This window comes from Microtus oregoni, unplaced genomic scaffold (genome assembly GCF_018167655.1).
Source record: "Microtus oregoni isolate MIOR12 unplaced genomic scaffold, Mior012 000209F_ref0000067, whole genome shotgun sequence".
NCBI lineage: Eukaryota > Metazoa > Chordata > Mammalia > Rodentia > Cricetidae > Microtus > Microtus oregoni.
Genome location: NW_024544867.1, coordinates 93753 through 109641, shown reverse-complemented (window position 1 = coordinate 109641; position 15889 = coordinate 93753). Strand labels below are relative to the sequence as shown.

The window sequence follows — 15889 nt, the reverse complement described above, 5'->3', positions numbered from 1 at the left end:
ATGAAAACTCTGAAAATACAAAAAATGAATCTCAAAATTTGTTAAGCAAAACAAGATATGGAAGACTTCATTAACTGATTTCCCTAATTACCCCGACTGCTTGACATCACGGCGAAAAGCCTAGTTGTTCTTTCGGCATTAGGTGAATATTTGGCATTCAAGAGTTTCCAACAGAGTCTAAGAGGTAACCAAATGATCAAAGAATAACACTGAAAGGAAAAACTAGAAACATTACCTCTTTGATCAGCTCAGACTGGCCCACGGTATAGCTGTAGTTTGCAATCAGGGTTGCAATACCAACATAGGATCTCACCAACTCTGCCAGAAGACGAAGGATAGTAGAGGTAGGCATTAAAGGTTTGCTGCCCTTGCCTTTCTGCTTGCCTTCCTCAGAGGTCCGGTCCCCCTCTTTATCTTTCTTCCCTTCTCGAGTGTCCTCTGGAGTTGAAGTTCCTGGAAGAAAACCACCTGTTCACTTTCACTTGCAAAACATTAAAAAAAAAAAATCAAGCCATAGGTAGAAAGAATTTCCTCCATTTTAGGGCACTTGTGCATATCAAACACTCTGATTGCCACTGTAGCTGAATGACAAAGGCAATGAACAAGGTTAAAAGACGATGGTGGGGCATGAACCAACCATCCATGCAACCATCACATCCTGAAGCTTGTGCAATTTTATCCCTAGAATAGTGTATTAGTATGAGAGAGTATATTTCATTAGGGCAGTAAGGTCACTAAAATGATTAGCCATTATTTTACTTATATTATTTTCAACTGTATAATGGGCACATGCATGAGTGCAGATATTCACAGAAGCTGTGAGGCCCTTAACATGGTGCTGGGAACAGAATTTGGGTCTTCAAAGAACAGATCCCAAATTAGCTATCACTTCACTGATTAAGAAAAATATTCACATTATTTTTAATTTTTAATTGTGTGTATGGACGTGGAGGCATGTACACTTAGTGTGTGGTGGGTGATTGAAAAAGCCAGGTGTCAGATCTCTGAAAAGTAGAGTAACAGGCAGGTGGCTCTAAGCTGTCTGATGGGTGGGTGTTAAGAACTAAACTCAGGTCCTCTGAAAATTAAGATGGCTCTTAACCACTAAGCCATCTCTCCAGCCCTTACTTTCTCTCATTTTAATCTCTTCGAAATAGTATTAACCAAAGTATCCCCTAAATTTTATTTTAAAACTTTTAATTAAAGGAATAAACTCCCAAAACCATACAGCTATAATGTCACTAACACAAACAAACTCTATAAACCAGCGCGTGAAGTCTACTAAAAGGGAATATGGGAAAGCACAAACAGTACAACTTAAGGATATCACTACACCAACCATTAACAAGTTAATGACAACTACAATTCTATTAACTTCAGCAGTCTGTATCTGCAGAACATTGGGCTCACCCTTGAAAAATCACTGCCCAGACAAGTAAATGTAAATGTGACAATGACACCCTATTATTCTAGTCTAGCCCTGAGAAAACCAGTTTCTTTTATTTATTTTTTTTTTTGGCTTTTCGAGACATGGTTTCTCTGTAGCTTTGGAGCCTGTCCTGTAACTAGCCCTTGTAGACCAGGCTGGTCTCGAACTCACAGAGATCCGCCTGCCTCTGCCTCCCAAGTGTGGGAATTAAAGGCGTGCGCCACCACCGCTAGGCTAACAACCAGTTTCTTTGAGAAATCTTCCCAACAGATAGTACAAATGGGAAAAAGGCAAATTATTACCCTCTCCTTGGGAGGTTCCAGTTGTGGAAGTCTCAGCAGGGGCACCATCTGCAGCAAAGACTTGACTCTGGAAGATGAATACATGTGAGCTGTCATGAATTCTATACACAGTCCACAAGAGATTCTTTTTGAGAGCAATGGCTGAGACTGCTACAGATTCTTCTTGTTTGACCTTTCAACCACATTCTCTCTATAATCTGTGATTGACATAGCCAAGTAAAGAGGAAAATGATGAACTCAAAGAGTAAAATGCCAGAGAACCATAATTTTGTTTTCATTTTTAGGAACTTTATATATGCATTAAAATTAATTATATATATTAATTGTACATATGTATGAAAATTAATTTTGTAATTTTACAAATATAATTTATATATGTATGAAAATTAATACCTTTATTCCCCCGAGTCTCATTATGTAGCCCTGGGTGGCCTTGAACTCATAAAAACCTGCTTGTGTCTGTCTCCTGAGTGGTAGGATTAATTAAAGGTGTGGGCCATCATTCTGACAAAATTAATACTTTTCCCCACGTTGGATAATCCTAGATACTAAGAAAATAGGGACAATGGAAAGAGAGGAAAAACATAGAACAGCTGGAAATGACTTACATTTAAGGAAAAGCCTGACTGTGTATCAAAGTCACTGCTTTGACGAGTAAGTGACCGGTACTGCTGGTATACATCATCACCCATGTCTTGTAGGAGCTGGCCAACCTCTTGGGTCATTCCCCCAGGTTTAGGATCAGATTTGTCTACTAGGAAAAAAATAAACAAGTGTCTAAAATTAAACTATGGTTCTTTAACTGTATAATATTTGTGCAATGTTATTGGATCACAGCATTTAAGAGCACCAGTGTAGTAATTATGCTATAGAACAAATATAACTATAATGGTATATGCAATATTACCTATGTATATAGGTATGTTAAACCAAAAGGTTAAGTTAGTTAATGCATTTCTCAGAACATATTCCTGTCATTAAGTGATGTATGGTTGTTACTTTAACATAAACTAGTTTATTAGTCTTTTCACATTCTTAAGCTGTCAAGTCCAAAAACACATTTAGTGTGAAAGGCTTGTACAATGGGAGACCAATTCATTAGAATGAGAGCTAAATCACTGTGTGGAGAGAAGACAAGGAAATGCAGTAATGGTACTGTGATAGGAAGAAAACCAAGAAACTCTGAAAGGATTAGAAGAGTATATGAAGCAAATGCACCAAATGTTTAGTATTTCTCTACAGTTATTTCTATCACTGCTCATTTTACTAAATAAAACATAAATAAAACTAAAAGGCATGACTAGAATAGAACTTTGGGTTCAAAGAATTAAAACATGCTTTTCTAATCACTCTCATACAAAGAAAGGTATATTGGGATGGTGGTCTGAAAAGTGAGGAAACAATGTCACAATAATAAACTTAGTTCTTTGATATAATCTATAAAGACATTTTGTTTTTGAGTATGAAAATGACAAAATTCTTAGTATTTGCTTGTGCAATGGTATTGCTTCTTTTTGAATCTTCATGTACACCCCTGTATTACCATTCTAATAAACATTTGGCAAAATCTTTGTCAATATCATTCAAGATTCAATATCACAACAGATTAATGTGACTTACCTTAAAATGACTCAGAATTACTCTTGCATCAGTCATATTTTATGTTCATCAGTTTCTTCAGAGATGTGCACTATTTGCCATTTTTCTTGTTGATCTGTTTTTGTTTTTCACGGCAGGGCTTTTCTGTGTGGCCTTGGAGGTACAGGAAATTGCTTTGTAGACCAGGCTGTCTCTGTCTCAAACTCAAGAGGTCTACCGGCCTCTGCCTTTCTGGTGCAGGGATTAAAGGCATATGCCACCACCACAAAAAGCAACAATCTTTTGTTAAAAGAAAAGAGGCAGGTGGATCTCTGAGTTCAAAAACAGTCTGCCTACAGAGTAAATTCCAAGACAGCCAAGGCTACAGAGAGAAACCCTGTCTTAAAAAACAAAAAAGTAATAAAAAATGATTCATTTATGCATGTGTGTCTGTGTACAAGTGACTGCAGAGCCTAGCAAAGGGTGTAAAGTCAGTCACAAGTGGTTGTGAGTTGAGCGATACAGATGTTGGAAACCGAATTGGGGTCCACTACAAGAGTAACAAAAGCTCTTAACTTCTGAGCCATCTCATCCCTTATAGGGTTCACTTTTTGATTCCAGGACTGTGTGGATGTAGTAATTACTAAGGCATGCTAGCTGAAATGACAAAAGCAAGAAAACACATCCTTCAGAATCCTGCTTCAAAAAGCTGGCTAGACACATACCTTCCTCTGGAGCATGGTATGCAGCCAAAGCATTCAGCATATCATAGATAACTTCCTTAATAGTATCAGGAATGACAGGTAGAGATGAAGGCTTCAACGGTGTTGTCTTTACCAGCTGTACAGCATTAGGGCCTTTAATTCTAAGATTCTCAAATTCATCGTCTGAAGCTAGGGCAAAATCAAATAGAAAGATCAGACAATAGTGCAATAGCACCTAAACCTCACTACTGACAAAGTAGTATCCAGAACAAGGATTACATAATGTATGAGAGTTTAAGAAATAAGATCATTTGAAAATTGGTTCAAGTCTTATACAAAAAAAATGTGCCTTTTATAAACTAAAGAAAATTTGAAACTTAGTTCTGTTTCACTTCAACAAGCAATCTCAGAAACTTTGAAATATTTCTACATAACCTTCTGAGGAAGTTCATTTGTATTTCCTCCAAATCTCCAAGAAATCAACCCAGAACCCAATCCAAGCAGTAGTGGTCATTATCTCACTATTCTCCTCTTATGAAGAGAAACTTGTATTTTTTCCTTTCATATTAGTATTTATCATGAATTTAGGCCTGTGAAACATTCCACAATTTGATATTAATCGAATTACTTCCTCATAATAAAACATAGGAATTATCTTTTTGGCAAGAATAGAGGTAGCACTTAAAGTTTGTCACTGCATCCCATGAGCAACATAAGCATTTGTTCTTCATCAGCATACTATATATAAACCATCAACTATAGTTAAATTCTACTGCCTCATCAAGATGAACTTTTTGTAGTCAAAGATTATACTGAATGAATCCTTGGTAAATGTGACAAGGCCTAGAGAAGCTACTGTAATTACCTATAAAATTTACTGACCCAAATGATCAACCAATGTCTCTGTCTGCCTAAAGAGAATTTAAGTTATAGATCTTGTCAAAAGAAAAAAAGGGGGGGTGGCGGCGGCAGACTTCAGAGCCTCAAAAAATAGCAGCAAATGAAACTGACCAGTTCCTGAGCCTCGAGGGGCTGGAAGGGCAATGCGGATACAGCAATTGGCTACTTCTGTGAATATGTCTGGATTGCGGCAGGCAGCTGGCCCAAGAACTCGAAGGATGTAGTTGATCTCCCGGGAGCCAAGGCTGCCAGATACAACACCAGAGGTAGTACTTCCAGCTCCACTTGTAGCTGCTGAGCGAACAACCTAGTAAAAAGCATTGCCCATTTAAGTTTCCAAAAATATAATTGTAAACAAAGAAATGTTATTAAAGATTAAAATGCTAACCAAACTTTCTCTAGAAATAGTAGATGATACACTTGGTCTTTAAACCCTTTATAATTAAAATGTGTCCCACAAATTATATCTCAAAACCACTCATTTTCATATGACTGCATTAATGAAAAAGGGTATCTGATTACAGATACCATATAGCACCCAAATTTAACTGTCAGCTCCAGCCTCCCCCAAAATTTTGCAATTTTAAGAAATATTGGTTCAAAATACATAAAAGACATCCACTTAGTGTATAAGAATAAAATAAAACACACAAATAGAAAGAAAATAAGTTTTGTTTGTTTGAGTTTGTGAGTTTCTGTGTTACAGCCCTGGAACTCACTCTGTAGACCAGGCTACCCTTGAATTTACAGAGATACACCTGCCTCTGCTGCCTAAGAACTGGGATTAGAGTTTCACACCACCACACCCTGCTGAAAATAAGCTTTTAAAAAATAATTTCTAGCCGGGTGATGGTGCACACCTTTAATCCCGGTACTGGGGAGGCAGAGGCAGGAGGATCTCTGAGTTCGAGGCCAGATTCCAAAGTTACAAAGAAACCTTATCTTGACAAACAGAGGCGGATCTCTGTGAGTTGGAGGTCAGCCTGGTCTACAAGAGGACAGGCTCCAAAGGTACAGGGAAACCAAATCTCGGAAAAAGAAAAAAAAGACAAAAACTAAATGGAAAGGTTATCTTAATCTGCAATTTGAAACTGTCCTATAATATCGCTGTGCCAATTTCATACCATAATGAAAATAATGTACCAGGTTCTTCACAGCTGTAACTGCACTACATTATGCCAACCTGATGTGTTACTGCCGCTGATCTTCCTTTGCTCCCTATGAATGCTGCTTCAATTATTATTTAAGTTTTCCAAAGAGTCCCTTCATCTAATCATGATCTGTATGCAGAGTTTGTTATTAGCCCAAATTCTGTCTGTATGTAATTGGTTCTACATTGATCTCAAATATGCTACTTTAAACAGCTGTAAGTAGTCTGATTTTTAAGCACATGAAGCAAAACCAAACAGAATAAGGAATAGGAAATCTAATATAACACATTTAAGTACAAACTGGTACCACTTTCCTAGCAAGCAAGTAAAAAAAAAAAAATTGCAGGTTTTCAGGAATTTATAAAGGCAACAATTTTAACAATATGAACAAAGACAGGCAAAAAAAAAAAGTGGCTATCCCAACACTAGTCTATCTACTTGTGAAACAAAACCATGTTTTTCAAGATAGGAACAATGGAAGTGAACTCTCATGATGATTACTGAAAAGATTAAGTAGGGAGATTGAGAATTCCGCAAAAGTATGGAGGAGGTAAAAGCTTTACTGATTAAGATTATTTGTCATTCTATTATTTGATGTTTGTCTATGTGTAAACATAGTTTTAAAACTTTTTTCATTTCTTTCTCTGACTTATTTAATTAGTTCTAAAATATGAACCCATTTTCTGATTTTTACAGTGGTTAACTGTTAAATGCCGATCACACTGCCTGACAAACAAGGGAAGATTTAAAAGAAAAAATCTAGAACAAAGATAGAAAGTAAAAATTAGCATCTGACACAAATAATAATGACCTTTTCCATAGTATGTCGAAGAGTGCAAGGATCCTCAATGATGTGTCTTAAGAGAAGGGTGACTAGAGGGGTAAAGCCATTGAAGCCTGAGCTCTGGGTCAAATTTAAGATCATTCGTGTACTCTTCAGCTCTGCAAACATCATGGCGTATTTGTGGTCCCGGGTGAGCCTCAGGCAGAGGCGAAGGGTGGCATGCAATGTATCTGGGTCCACAGGGACTCCCAGCATGCTCACACAGGCTCGGATTAGAACAGTGACCATATCTTCTGTCAGGCCCTGGATTAAGATTTCCCCAATTTTTGTTTCTTCCAGGCTTGGCTCTTTTTCGGTGTTTGTATTCTCTAGGGCCAAGGGGATATCTACAATTGAGGGAGGGGAAGGATATATACAGTTAGACATTTCATCACACACCTCTCTTTACAAAGCATCCTGCCATCATTCGGTCTAGAAAACACACCCATTTCTAAGACCAGACATAAAGGTAAGCAGAGGAGAAAAACATGTACTTTTTACTGTTCCTTGAAAATGAAATCATTGGCCACTGGCTAGATCTTAAGCCATTTAAAGGCTTTGATTCCTAGTGCGTATATTGGGCAGCTTACAACTGTCTTTAAGACCAGCTTATAGGGGATCTGATTCCATCTTCTGGCGTCCAAAGGTATTCTCTCACACACATTTAAAAATAAATATAAATCAGGATTCAAAACTCATGCAGTGTACAAGAGTGCAAACCTATAATCCCAACTATTTGGGTGATCAAGGTAGGAGGATTATTAATTTGAGACTGATTTGGGTGTGTGTGTGTGTATACATACAAACCACTATGAGAAGGAAAACAAAAAAAGACTTGAAATACTAAAACCATACCATTGCCTTTATTTTCTTTACGTTTGATATCCGTTTCTTTGCTTTCTTCCAGTGTCTTCTCTAGTTCCTGCCCATTGCTGCCTTTTGAGTTTTTATTCAGTCGTGGTACCCTGAGGAGAGTTAGCATCACAGGGCGTCGGTTCCCTGTTTCTTCATTAACCTAGGAATTCAAACAGACAAACACAAAAATCTCTACATAAAAAAGAGGGTGAGGAATCCTTTCAGGGAAGATGCTGCAACAGAAAGGAACTCTGGCTGGCAATTTACCCCATCTCTACAATGTACAAAGACTAAAGCTGAAGGTCTCTAGAATAGTACACACAGAGACCTATAATGAATTCTGAAATTTCAAACAGAGCAGACATCCTTTCTACCACTAACTACTAACTACTCTCTAATCCTTGATTGAACATAAAAACATAAAAACCTTACTTCAAGGAAGAACAGTATCAAATTGCCACAGACTTATGGTTTAGATAATGATTATTAGAAAAACTTGGTTCTATAAAAATTTAAAACTCTATTTAGAAGTGGACATCCCTAACCCTTACCATGACAAGACTCCTAGTGCAGAAAAAAAACAAAACAAAACAAAATGCATATTAAGTACAATACCTCCACTTTTATCAAGTTTACACTATTAGTTGAGCATGTACCTGCACCATTGTAGTAAACTGGACAGTATATCTTCGTCGGCCTGCAGTGAATCTTACACTTGTTTCTCCAGATTTCCAGGCAGAATCAATGGTGCTGTTGTTGCTAGCACTGTAACTACACCAACGTCCAGAGCGGTCATCAAACCAGCGCCAGTTGTTGCTGTTGGACTGAAGGTACTAAATAAAATGCAAACACATGAGGTTTCTTTATATTTCCTGCTAGCTTTATTTTCTGTCAAGACAATCAATAGCCATTAAGTATACACTGCTTAAAACTAATGTAGAAAAAAGTGAAAAACCTAACAATTTCCCTGTCTTGCCACCATCTACTTTTTTCCAACTGTTTTCTACACAAGGAGCATGACAGCGAGAGATACATTGAACAAATCCTGTTGTTAAGAAGTTACTGAGATTTAATCAAGTATTGCAATCTTCATCTCAAAAAAAATATTTCTAGAGGAACTGTTAGAAATTCAAGTTTTTCAAATTGTCAAAGAGCATACTTCTACAGCATTGATTAACTGGATAAGATCTTGAGGCCTTTAAAACAAATAGGTACAAAAGAAAAATGATTTCAACTCTCCATCTTAAAGAAGAAATTCAACTAATGTAATCCCAAGTTGTATTTTCAGTGTGATAATTTTACAATTTTCACTGCTCTCCTACTATTTGCTTCTGATCTATTCTTGCCTCAAGAAATAAAACCATCATGTTAAACACAGACATTGTACTTCACATACCTTAGTCATTTGGGCTCTTCTCTTTGATGAGATGGCTGTCTTTTCATAAAAATCAATAAGAAGCAACACAGGTGTGATCCATCTAAAAAGAAATTATTTGTTTAGGGCAAGCCAGAAACATGCATGAATGGGGAAAATGTTAGGTATTTTACAATTCTCTAACCATAAAACCTTCAAGATTTACTTCATATATGCTTCAGAAAAGTGATTCAGGCCCTAAACTCAAGTGCCAAATCCCAGGAAAACAGAAGCAAAATCAGGATAAAGGGTCACTCACTTAGGGGTCTGAACCTCCTTTTGTTCTTTGGCAGCCTGCAGGCAGGGTTGAACCACTTCTAAGAGCTTGATTAGGACATTAAGGATGCCACTTGATTCAACAACCCAGGCACAAGGTAACTTCAACTCCTAATTTTAAAAGAAACAATAATACAGGTGTTAACATTTACAGAACTAGTTTAAAATAAAAATTCTGTTATCATTTATGAACTATGTGATTTCATCAAATGAGTTATTTGGGTTTTCTACATTTTGGTCTCATATTCGTAAGTTAAAAGGAAATTATGTCTACCACTAGAGTCAATGTAATGATTAAATAAAAAAGTATAAGGTGCCCAAAACATAGCATCAGGTATATTAATATGCTCAATATGGAAATGGGTTCATATACCTTAGTACAGTCAACTAGGTTGGGTAGCTGTTTTGTTCAAACACAGGGTTACTTGTGTAGCCCTGGTTTTCCTGGAATTTGTTCTATAGACCAGGCTAGCCTCAAACTCAGAAATCAGCTTGCCTTTGCCTCCCAAGGGCTGGAATTAAAGACATGCACCACCACCACCACTTGGAGGCTGTACAGCCTTAAAGACATTTAAACTGTAAAGTTTTGATTTACAGAAAAGCTCTATATTTGAAGGAAACTAAGACATTAATTGTTTTTAATGGGGGTTTTACTGGTGTTGCTTTTAACAGAAAACCAATGTAGGCAATTCTTCAATAATAGGTGTGTATTTAGACAAAACAGAAAACTAATGTGTATGTGAAATGAGAAAACAATCATAATAGTGTCAGCTGTTTGAATGAAAAGCATTATAAAAAACCTTAACTATTATTCTACAGGAACCTTTCAAGACAGTCTGACATAAATACTGGATTCAAATAAGTTACTGTTAAACAGAATGAATTACAAATGAAGAACCACTTCTTCAAGGTCAACTGCCTTCTGGCTTTTATATTGTTAAGAACAGTAACATATCTTGTCCAAACTACTCTTTTGCCTGAAGGATCTGCTAATTGATCGGGCAGGGAAAGGAGTCTGATTCTAAATATCTTAAACCTAATATCCGATTTTCATATTTTGTGATATTTGCAGCTGCTAGTTAGGATTTCTCAGTATTACATTCAAATGCCCTTCTAAAGTGACAACTGACACCCTTGAGTATATATGCAGGTAAGAATGCGTATGTATAAAAGCCAAATACAGACACTGACCACATCCAACATCTTTTGACTCAAAATTTGGTTTAAGAACCTCTTCCTGCATTATCTAGAAATTATGCATATAAACCTTCCAAACTCGGAACCTTGTACTTTGAACTTTATTATACACCTTTTAGCTTACAGGGAAATTGTGGACTCTCATGATCATGCTTTGTACTTTCCCCAAATTCAATGTAGTGTTTAGTGCTGGGTAATTAAACAAGCTGTGAGAGTCAAAATGTGTGTGTGTGTGTGTGTGTGTGTGTGTGTGTGTGTGTGTGTGTGTGTGTGTGTGTTACCTCAAAAAGCAGTGTTAAAAGCAAGATTCTAGTAGCCAAATTGGAGGCCTGAGGCAGGGTGGCCATCTGACTGATCCACTCTGACACTGTTTTTGTGTCACTTGTTGTTAGAGGAAGAGCAGCTTTGATCAATACATCAGCAGCTTCCCACACCTAGAAAAAAAGGACAAGTCATTTAACAGCAGAGTAATCCAAAATCTGTGCAAATATTCAAAAACGTTTAGAGTATCAAAAAAGACAATCATTAACAATTATTCTAAACAACTTTTAAAAATTGCATTTATTTGTATATACATGCACAAAAGAAAACTTGTAAAAATGGTTCTATCCTTCAAACCATATAGGTTCTTGGCACCGCATTTAGGTCATCAGGATGAACCATCTTGCTAAACCAGTTATTCTTAAATTGTATTACAGAATGCCTGAACGCTAAATCTAAGGAAATGAATATTTAAAAAAAAAATGATACAAGCTGGGTGGTGGTAGTGCATGCCTTAAAGAGCATTACTCTGGAGACAGAGGCAGGCGGATCTCTGTGAGTTGAAGGCCAGCCTGGTCTACAAGAGAAAGTTCCAGGAGAGGCTCCAAAGCTACAGAGAGAACCATGTTTTTTGTTGGGGGGGGATTTTTGCTACAGTCAGTCTCCAAATGATTCTTTAATTCTTTACTATACTTCCCCTGAAATTATTGTAGAATCAAAGTCAAACTGCTAAATACCAGAATATTAACGAGGTTTTAAATTGGACAATGTTTAAGTCCTTAAAATGAGTATAATTGCTGTTCTTTATTTAGGTTTTACCTTGCTAAAAATATTTTGTGTAAGCATACACTGCAATAAAAGATATTGTTATCTAGTTTTCCTTAAGGCTGATGTTTCTATGCATTAAAAACTTATGGTTTGATCAGCTTCCCAGAAGAAACAGACCAGTGAGGTGGCCTGGAAGAGGTTCAGACTAACTGGGTCATTTGAGAAGGACACTCTCCATTCTGTTGTAGTGCAGTTTTTGTGAATTAACCACGCCTGGGTGGGCTTTAGTGAGGTAACTGTCATTGAGTCATTTCTGATCCTGTAAGGAACCACTCACACATATTCATTTAAGGGACTCTCAAAAAAACTCATTGGGGCTATTTCTTTATGTGGATATTTGAGATAATCTGCTTCTTATCCTATTTCAATAATCAAAACAAGGTTATCAGTATCCATCTGGAAGTCCTTAAACAGGAGGAAAAAAGACTTATTTTGTTAATAAATGGTTAACTCAAGGATGAAAGACATATTTTAGATGAAACCGATGGAAAACTTTGCTTTTCCTTTCTAAGGACTATTTTTTGTGAGGTGTATCAATGCAGATAATGAAGCAGAGGTTAACTGCAAGCAAAAGAATTCAAACATAAAGCAAGCATATCGGGTAGAATGTAAGGCTTATCAGAAAATTTTGTTAGGCAAGAAAACAGCTTTAAACAGCTTTAAATATTCCCAGCCTATGGTACCCTGAGAACTTACCTGATTAACAACCTGTTTCAAAATCATATCACGATAGTCTGCTCCGTTACGTTTGATAGCTGTCATGATCAGATCACAAACACGGTAAACTGTATCAGGAAGCTCATCAAGAAGATGGAAGCAGCCTGGTAACATTGTATCTGTAAAGGTGTGGAGCTCATCTTGTTCCAATGGGTCGGCATCTTGAAACTTCTCCAGACATTTAGCTTCTTCTTCTTCTTGTTTTTCTCGGGCTTTACGTTCCTCTTCCTCCTTCCGGCAAGCAACTTCCTGGAGGCAGGAAAGGAAATGCGACTATACACCATGGGTAAAAGCTGAAAAATGAGGGCCTAACTCAGTGTCTGAGTACCATATACCTTCTAAAACAGTTGAAACTTCCAAGAGGGCATGGTAATGAATGTAATAGTAACCATATAGGTTAATGCAAGACAGGGAAAAACAGTACCCCAAAACACTGTCAGTTTTCATCTGCGAGCAGCGTATGTACTATTCTCCAAAAAACCTCATTTTTACAGACTATTGAATGTTTCCTTCCAGTGTGGTAAATATAAGTAATACCACCCAGGAACACAGCTAAGTCTGGACTACTAGTTAGTATCAGTAAGATTTTGGGTCTTACTTGACAATGAAGACTAAAGTTTCATTTGAATCATGTAAAGTTTCATTCAGTTCTATACAAGGTAGCTTAAGGACAGACCAAATGGTTGGAATTAAAAACTACTCCCTTGACGTTCCCTACCACAAAACAGAGATTTATAGTGTTCAAAGAAATATACAGACTGATACTTCAGGATGTAAGATTTAAGGTACCTCAGGTGACTCTGCCCTTTGATCCATTGGAATATCCTGTCCCAAAGACATGGCAATTGCTCTCATCATCTGATCTTCTTCAGACATGCTAAGATCCTATAGAATGACAACAGAGAATCCAACAAACTTACACATCCAAACTAAAGAAACCTAACTAGGCAACACCAACACTCAAGGAAAGGGAACCAATCCAGAATGTTGCTTTGTCCAAGTAAATCGAACTAAAGCTCATGTGGTTACCACTACAGGGACAATGGGGTAAAATTACAAAGAAAAAGAATAGAAGAGTTCTTCTGCAAACAAATCCCAACAGAAGTTCCTAGAAGAATATTCTGTAGCTTCCAGTGTTTGTACATTAGCACAGGATATGGAGAAAAACAGGTTATCAGCAGCTAAACAAATATAAGATTTTCTTTGTTAACTCACCCGAACAACTCCTCCTATGATCGGAGGAGGATGGGTTAAAAGGTATTCTGTTGCTTGTTCCATCGTGCTGGTGTTCAACAGAGCCTCCATGGCATGTTCTCTTGTGAAACCCATGTCCATTAGCTATTAAAAAATCCAATAGCTTAGAATCACAATAATAAATAAGTAGAAATATATTTAAAAATCAACAAAGAACTTTAAAGTTTTTCTCTCTTTACAGGAACTAAGTAGTTATAATCTAAGGCAGTCGTGTATTATGAATGTTCCTTCATCTTTGGTAGTTCTATAATATTTAAACATTAAAGTTACATACTGAAGCAAAGAGCTAATGTACTTTTCAAACTCTAAAATATTAAAATGGAGTCTAGGGTAGATGATTATTATAACTAAAGACTTGATATTGATATACAGAAGTATAAATTAGTATCTATTTTCTAGAATAGGAACTTGCAACAACAGAAAAATTAACAGGAAGTGATTGACATATACCTAAGAGTTTGTAAGTAAACTATACCACAGCTTTATAACATCCAATTAAAAGAAATTTAATAGAACAATTCCTGAATGAGAATATAATTATATACAAAAAGGAATTATTGGGGCTGGAGAGATGGCTCAGTGGTTAAGAGCACTGGCTGTTCTTCCAGAGGTCCTGAGTTCAAATTCCCAGCAACCACATGGTGGCTCACAACCATCTGTAATGAGATCTGGTGCCTTCTTCTGGCATGCGAGCATACATGGAGGCAGACTGCTGTATACATAATAAATAAATAAATCTTTAAAAAAAAAGAATTATATATACAGTGGTATAAAATCTCAAACTTTCTAAAGACGAATATATATACAATATAAAAATTTTTCTAAACAAGAATATATATATATTATATATATGACAGATTTGAAGAAAATAACAGACTCTTCATACATTAAAAACTTGAGGAAGACAAACACCATGTACCCAGCATGGAAAGAAGATACTGTCCCCATTAGACACAGATCATTAAATGAAAATCTCAGAGCCGGGTATGAGATACCATCCTAAGAGTTACTATTCAAGGAATCCCCGGTGTCACTTTAAACACCAAAGGACATTACCTAGTTCTTGATTGCCAAGACCCTATTGCTGAAACACACTTTGTATTCAAGAGATATAACGGAGATAAAATACGCCTCCTTGATGACTAGCTTTCATAGTGCCAGAAAGTGCCTAAGCAGGTCACTTGAGGAAATAAAATAATTAACAGACTTATCCTGCTGTGAATTTAGGCATGCTACAGTGAAACCTTGTACAGTGGTGGCATGATAAATATGAAGATACTAATAACTGCTGTCTCAGAGGATTTGAGGTCTGCTCTACAGGAGGAAATTCATACCTAGTACTGGATACCTGGTCAAAAGCCCATGGCTGTAAAGGTTATGTTGTCAAGCTGACTTCAAAAATTTTAAACCTATAGATTAGTGCATTCTAACCCTTTGTCAGAAGTTTCTTTTTGCTATAGGCAAGAGTTAATGTAGAGACTTGTAACTGCTCCAAATGCTGAGAATAAATAACTTCAAGAGCTTAGTCCATATTAAAACAACCCTAAAAAGGCTCAAGAAAAAAAAAGGAAGAGGGGTCAGAAAGAACTTAAGATGGAAGATAGGGTGTAAGCACTGCTTTCTAGACATGCATGATGCATGACCTTACCAACTCATGAACTCACAATAGCTGTGGTTACCTGAACAAAATTAAAGCAGTGAATATTAAACTATAAAAAGTAAGGGGCTCAAAGTCCCACCTCTAGCTGAGAAGCTATTTTTGTCTGCTAGGGAAGAGAGAGTCGCAAGATCTCTTTAATCCCACGAAGACTGCTAGTTGAGAGAGTAATTCAGGGTCTGGACACCCATAAGTTTTCCATGTTTCAGTGAGTGGATTCAATGTGTTATTTTAAATAAAACAGAGGACATGAAGGCAGGAGGGAAATGGGTGGAGGAGACTTGGAAAGGAGCTTGAAGGGAGTTTCTATGATCAAAATACATTCCAAAGAGCAAGAAAAAAAAATCATTCCAAATATTCTATGAAGCTTCTCATTCCTTCTAATCTCCAATTTTCAAAATGCAATCATTTTAAAGTGATTCAGATTTAGAGGTGATTCAGTTTCAAAAAGCTTTTACTAGAGAGTAAATTTTACAACAATCTCTTGCCTTTTAATTTATCCAGAAAGTAGTTTAAAAAATAAATGGTTTGGGAAAAGCAGTG

At 36.7% G+C, this 15889-nt stretch overlaps 1 protein-coding gene across 12 annotated transcripts in view; it reads right to left on the bottom strand.

Annotated features, from left to right (window-relative positions):
- Nucleotides 1-15889, bottom strand: part of Huwe1 (HECT, UBA and WWE domain containing E3 ubiquitin protein ligase 1) — a 138715-nt gene that overhangs the window by 36522 nt on the left and 86304 nt on the right. For 11 of the 12 annotated variants that reach the window (XM_041647686.1, XM_041647689.1, XM_041647685.1 and 8 more), the window contains 14 exons: nt 13651-13773; nt 13225-13320; nt 12415-12684; nt 10911-11063; nt 9416-9543; nt 9139-9220; nt 8399-8575; nt 7743-7902; nt 6876-7234; nt 5025-5220; nt 4035-4202; nt 2340-2485; nt 1732-1798; nt 236-453 (listed from right to left, as the gene is read on the bottom strand). In XM_041647686.1, coding sequence (XP_041503620.1) covers nt 236-453; nt 1732-1798; nt 2340-2485; nt 4035-4202; nt 5025-5220; nt 6876-7234; nt 7743-7902; nt 8399-8575; nt 9139-9220; nt 9416-9543; nt 10911-11063; nt 12415-12684; nt 13225-13320; nt 13651-13773 — 2343 coding nt within the window. The remainder of the gene's footprint in view (nt 1-235; nt 454-1731; nt 1799-2339; nt 2486-4034; nt 4203-5024; nt 5221-6875; nt 7235-7742; nt 7903-8398; nt 8576-9138; nt 9221-9415; nt 9544-10910; nt 11064-12414; nt 12685-13224; nt 13321-13650; nt 13774-15889) is intronic. The other variant, XM_041647687.1, reaches the window with a different exon arrangement.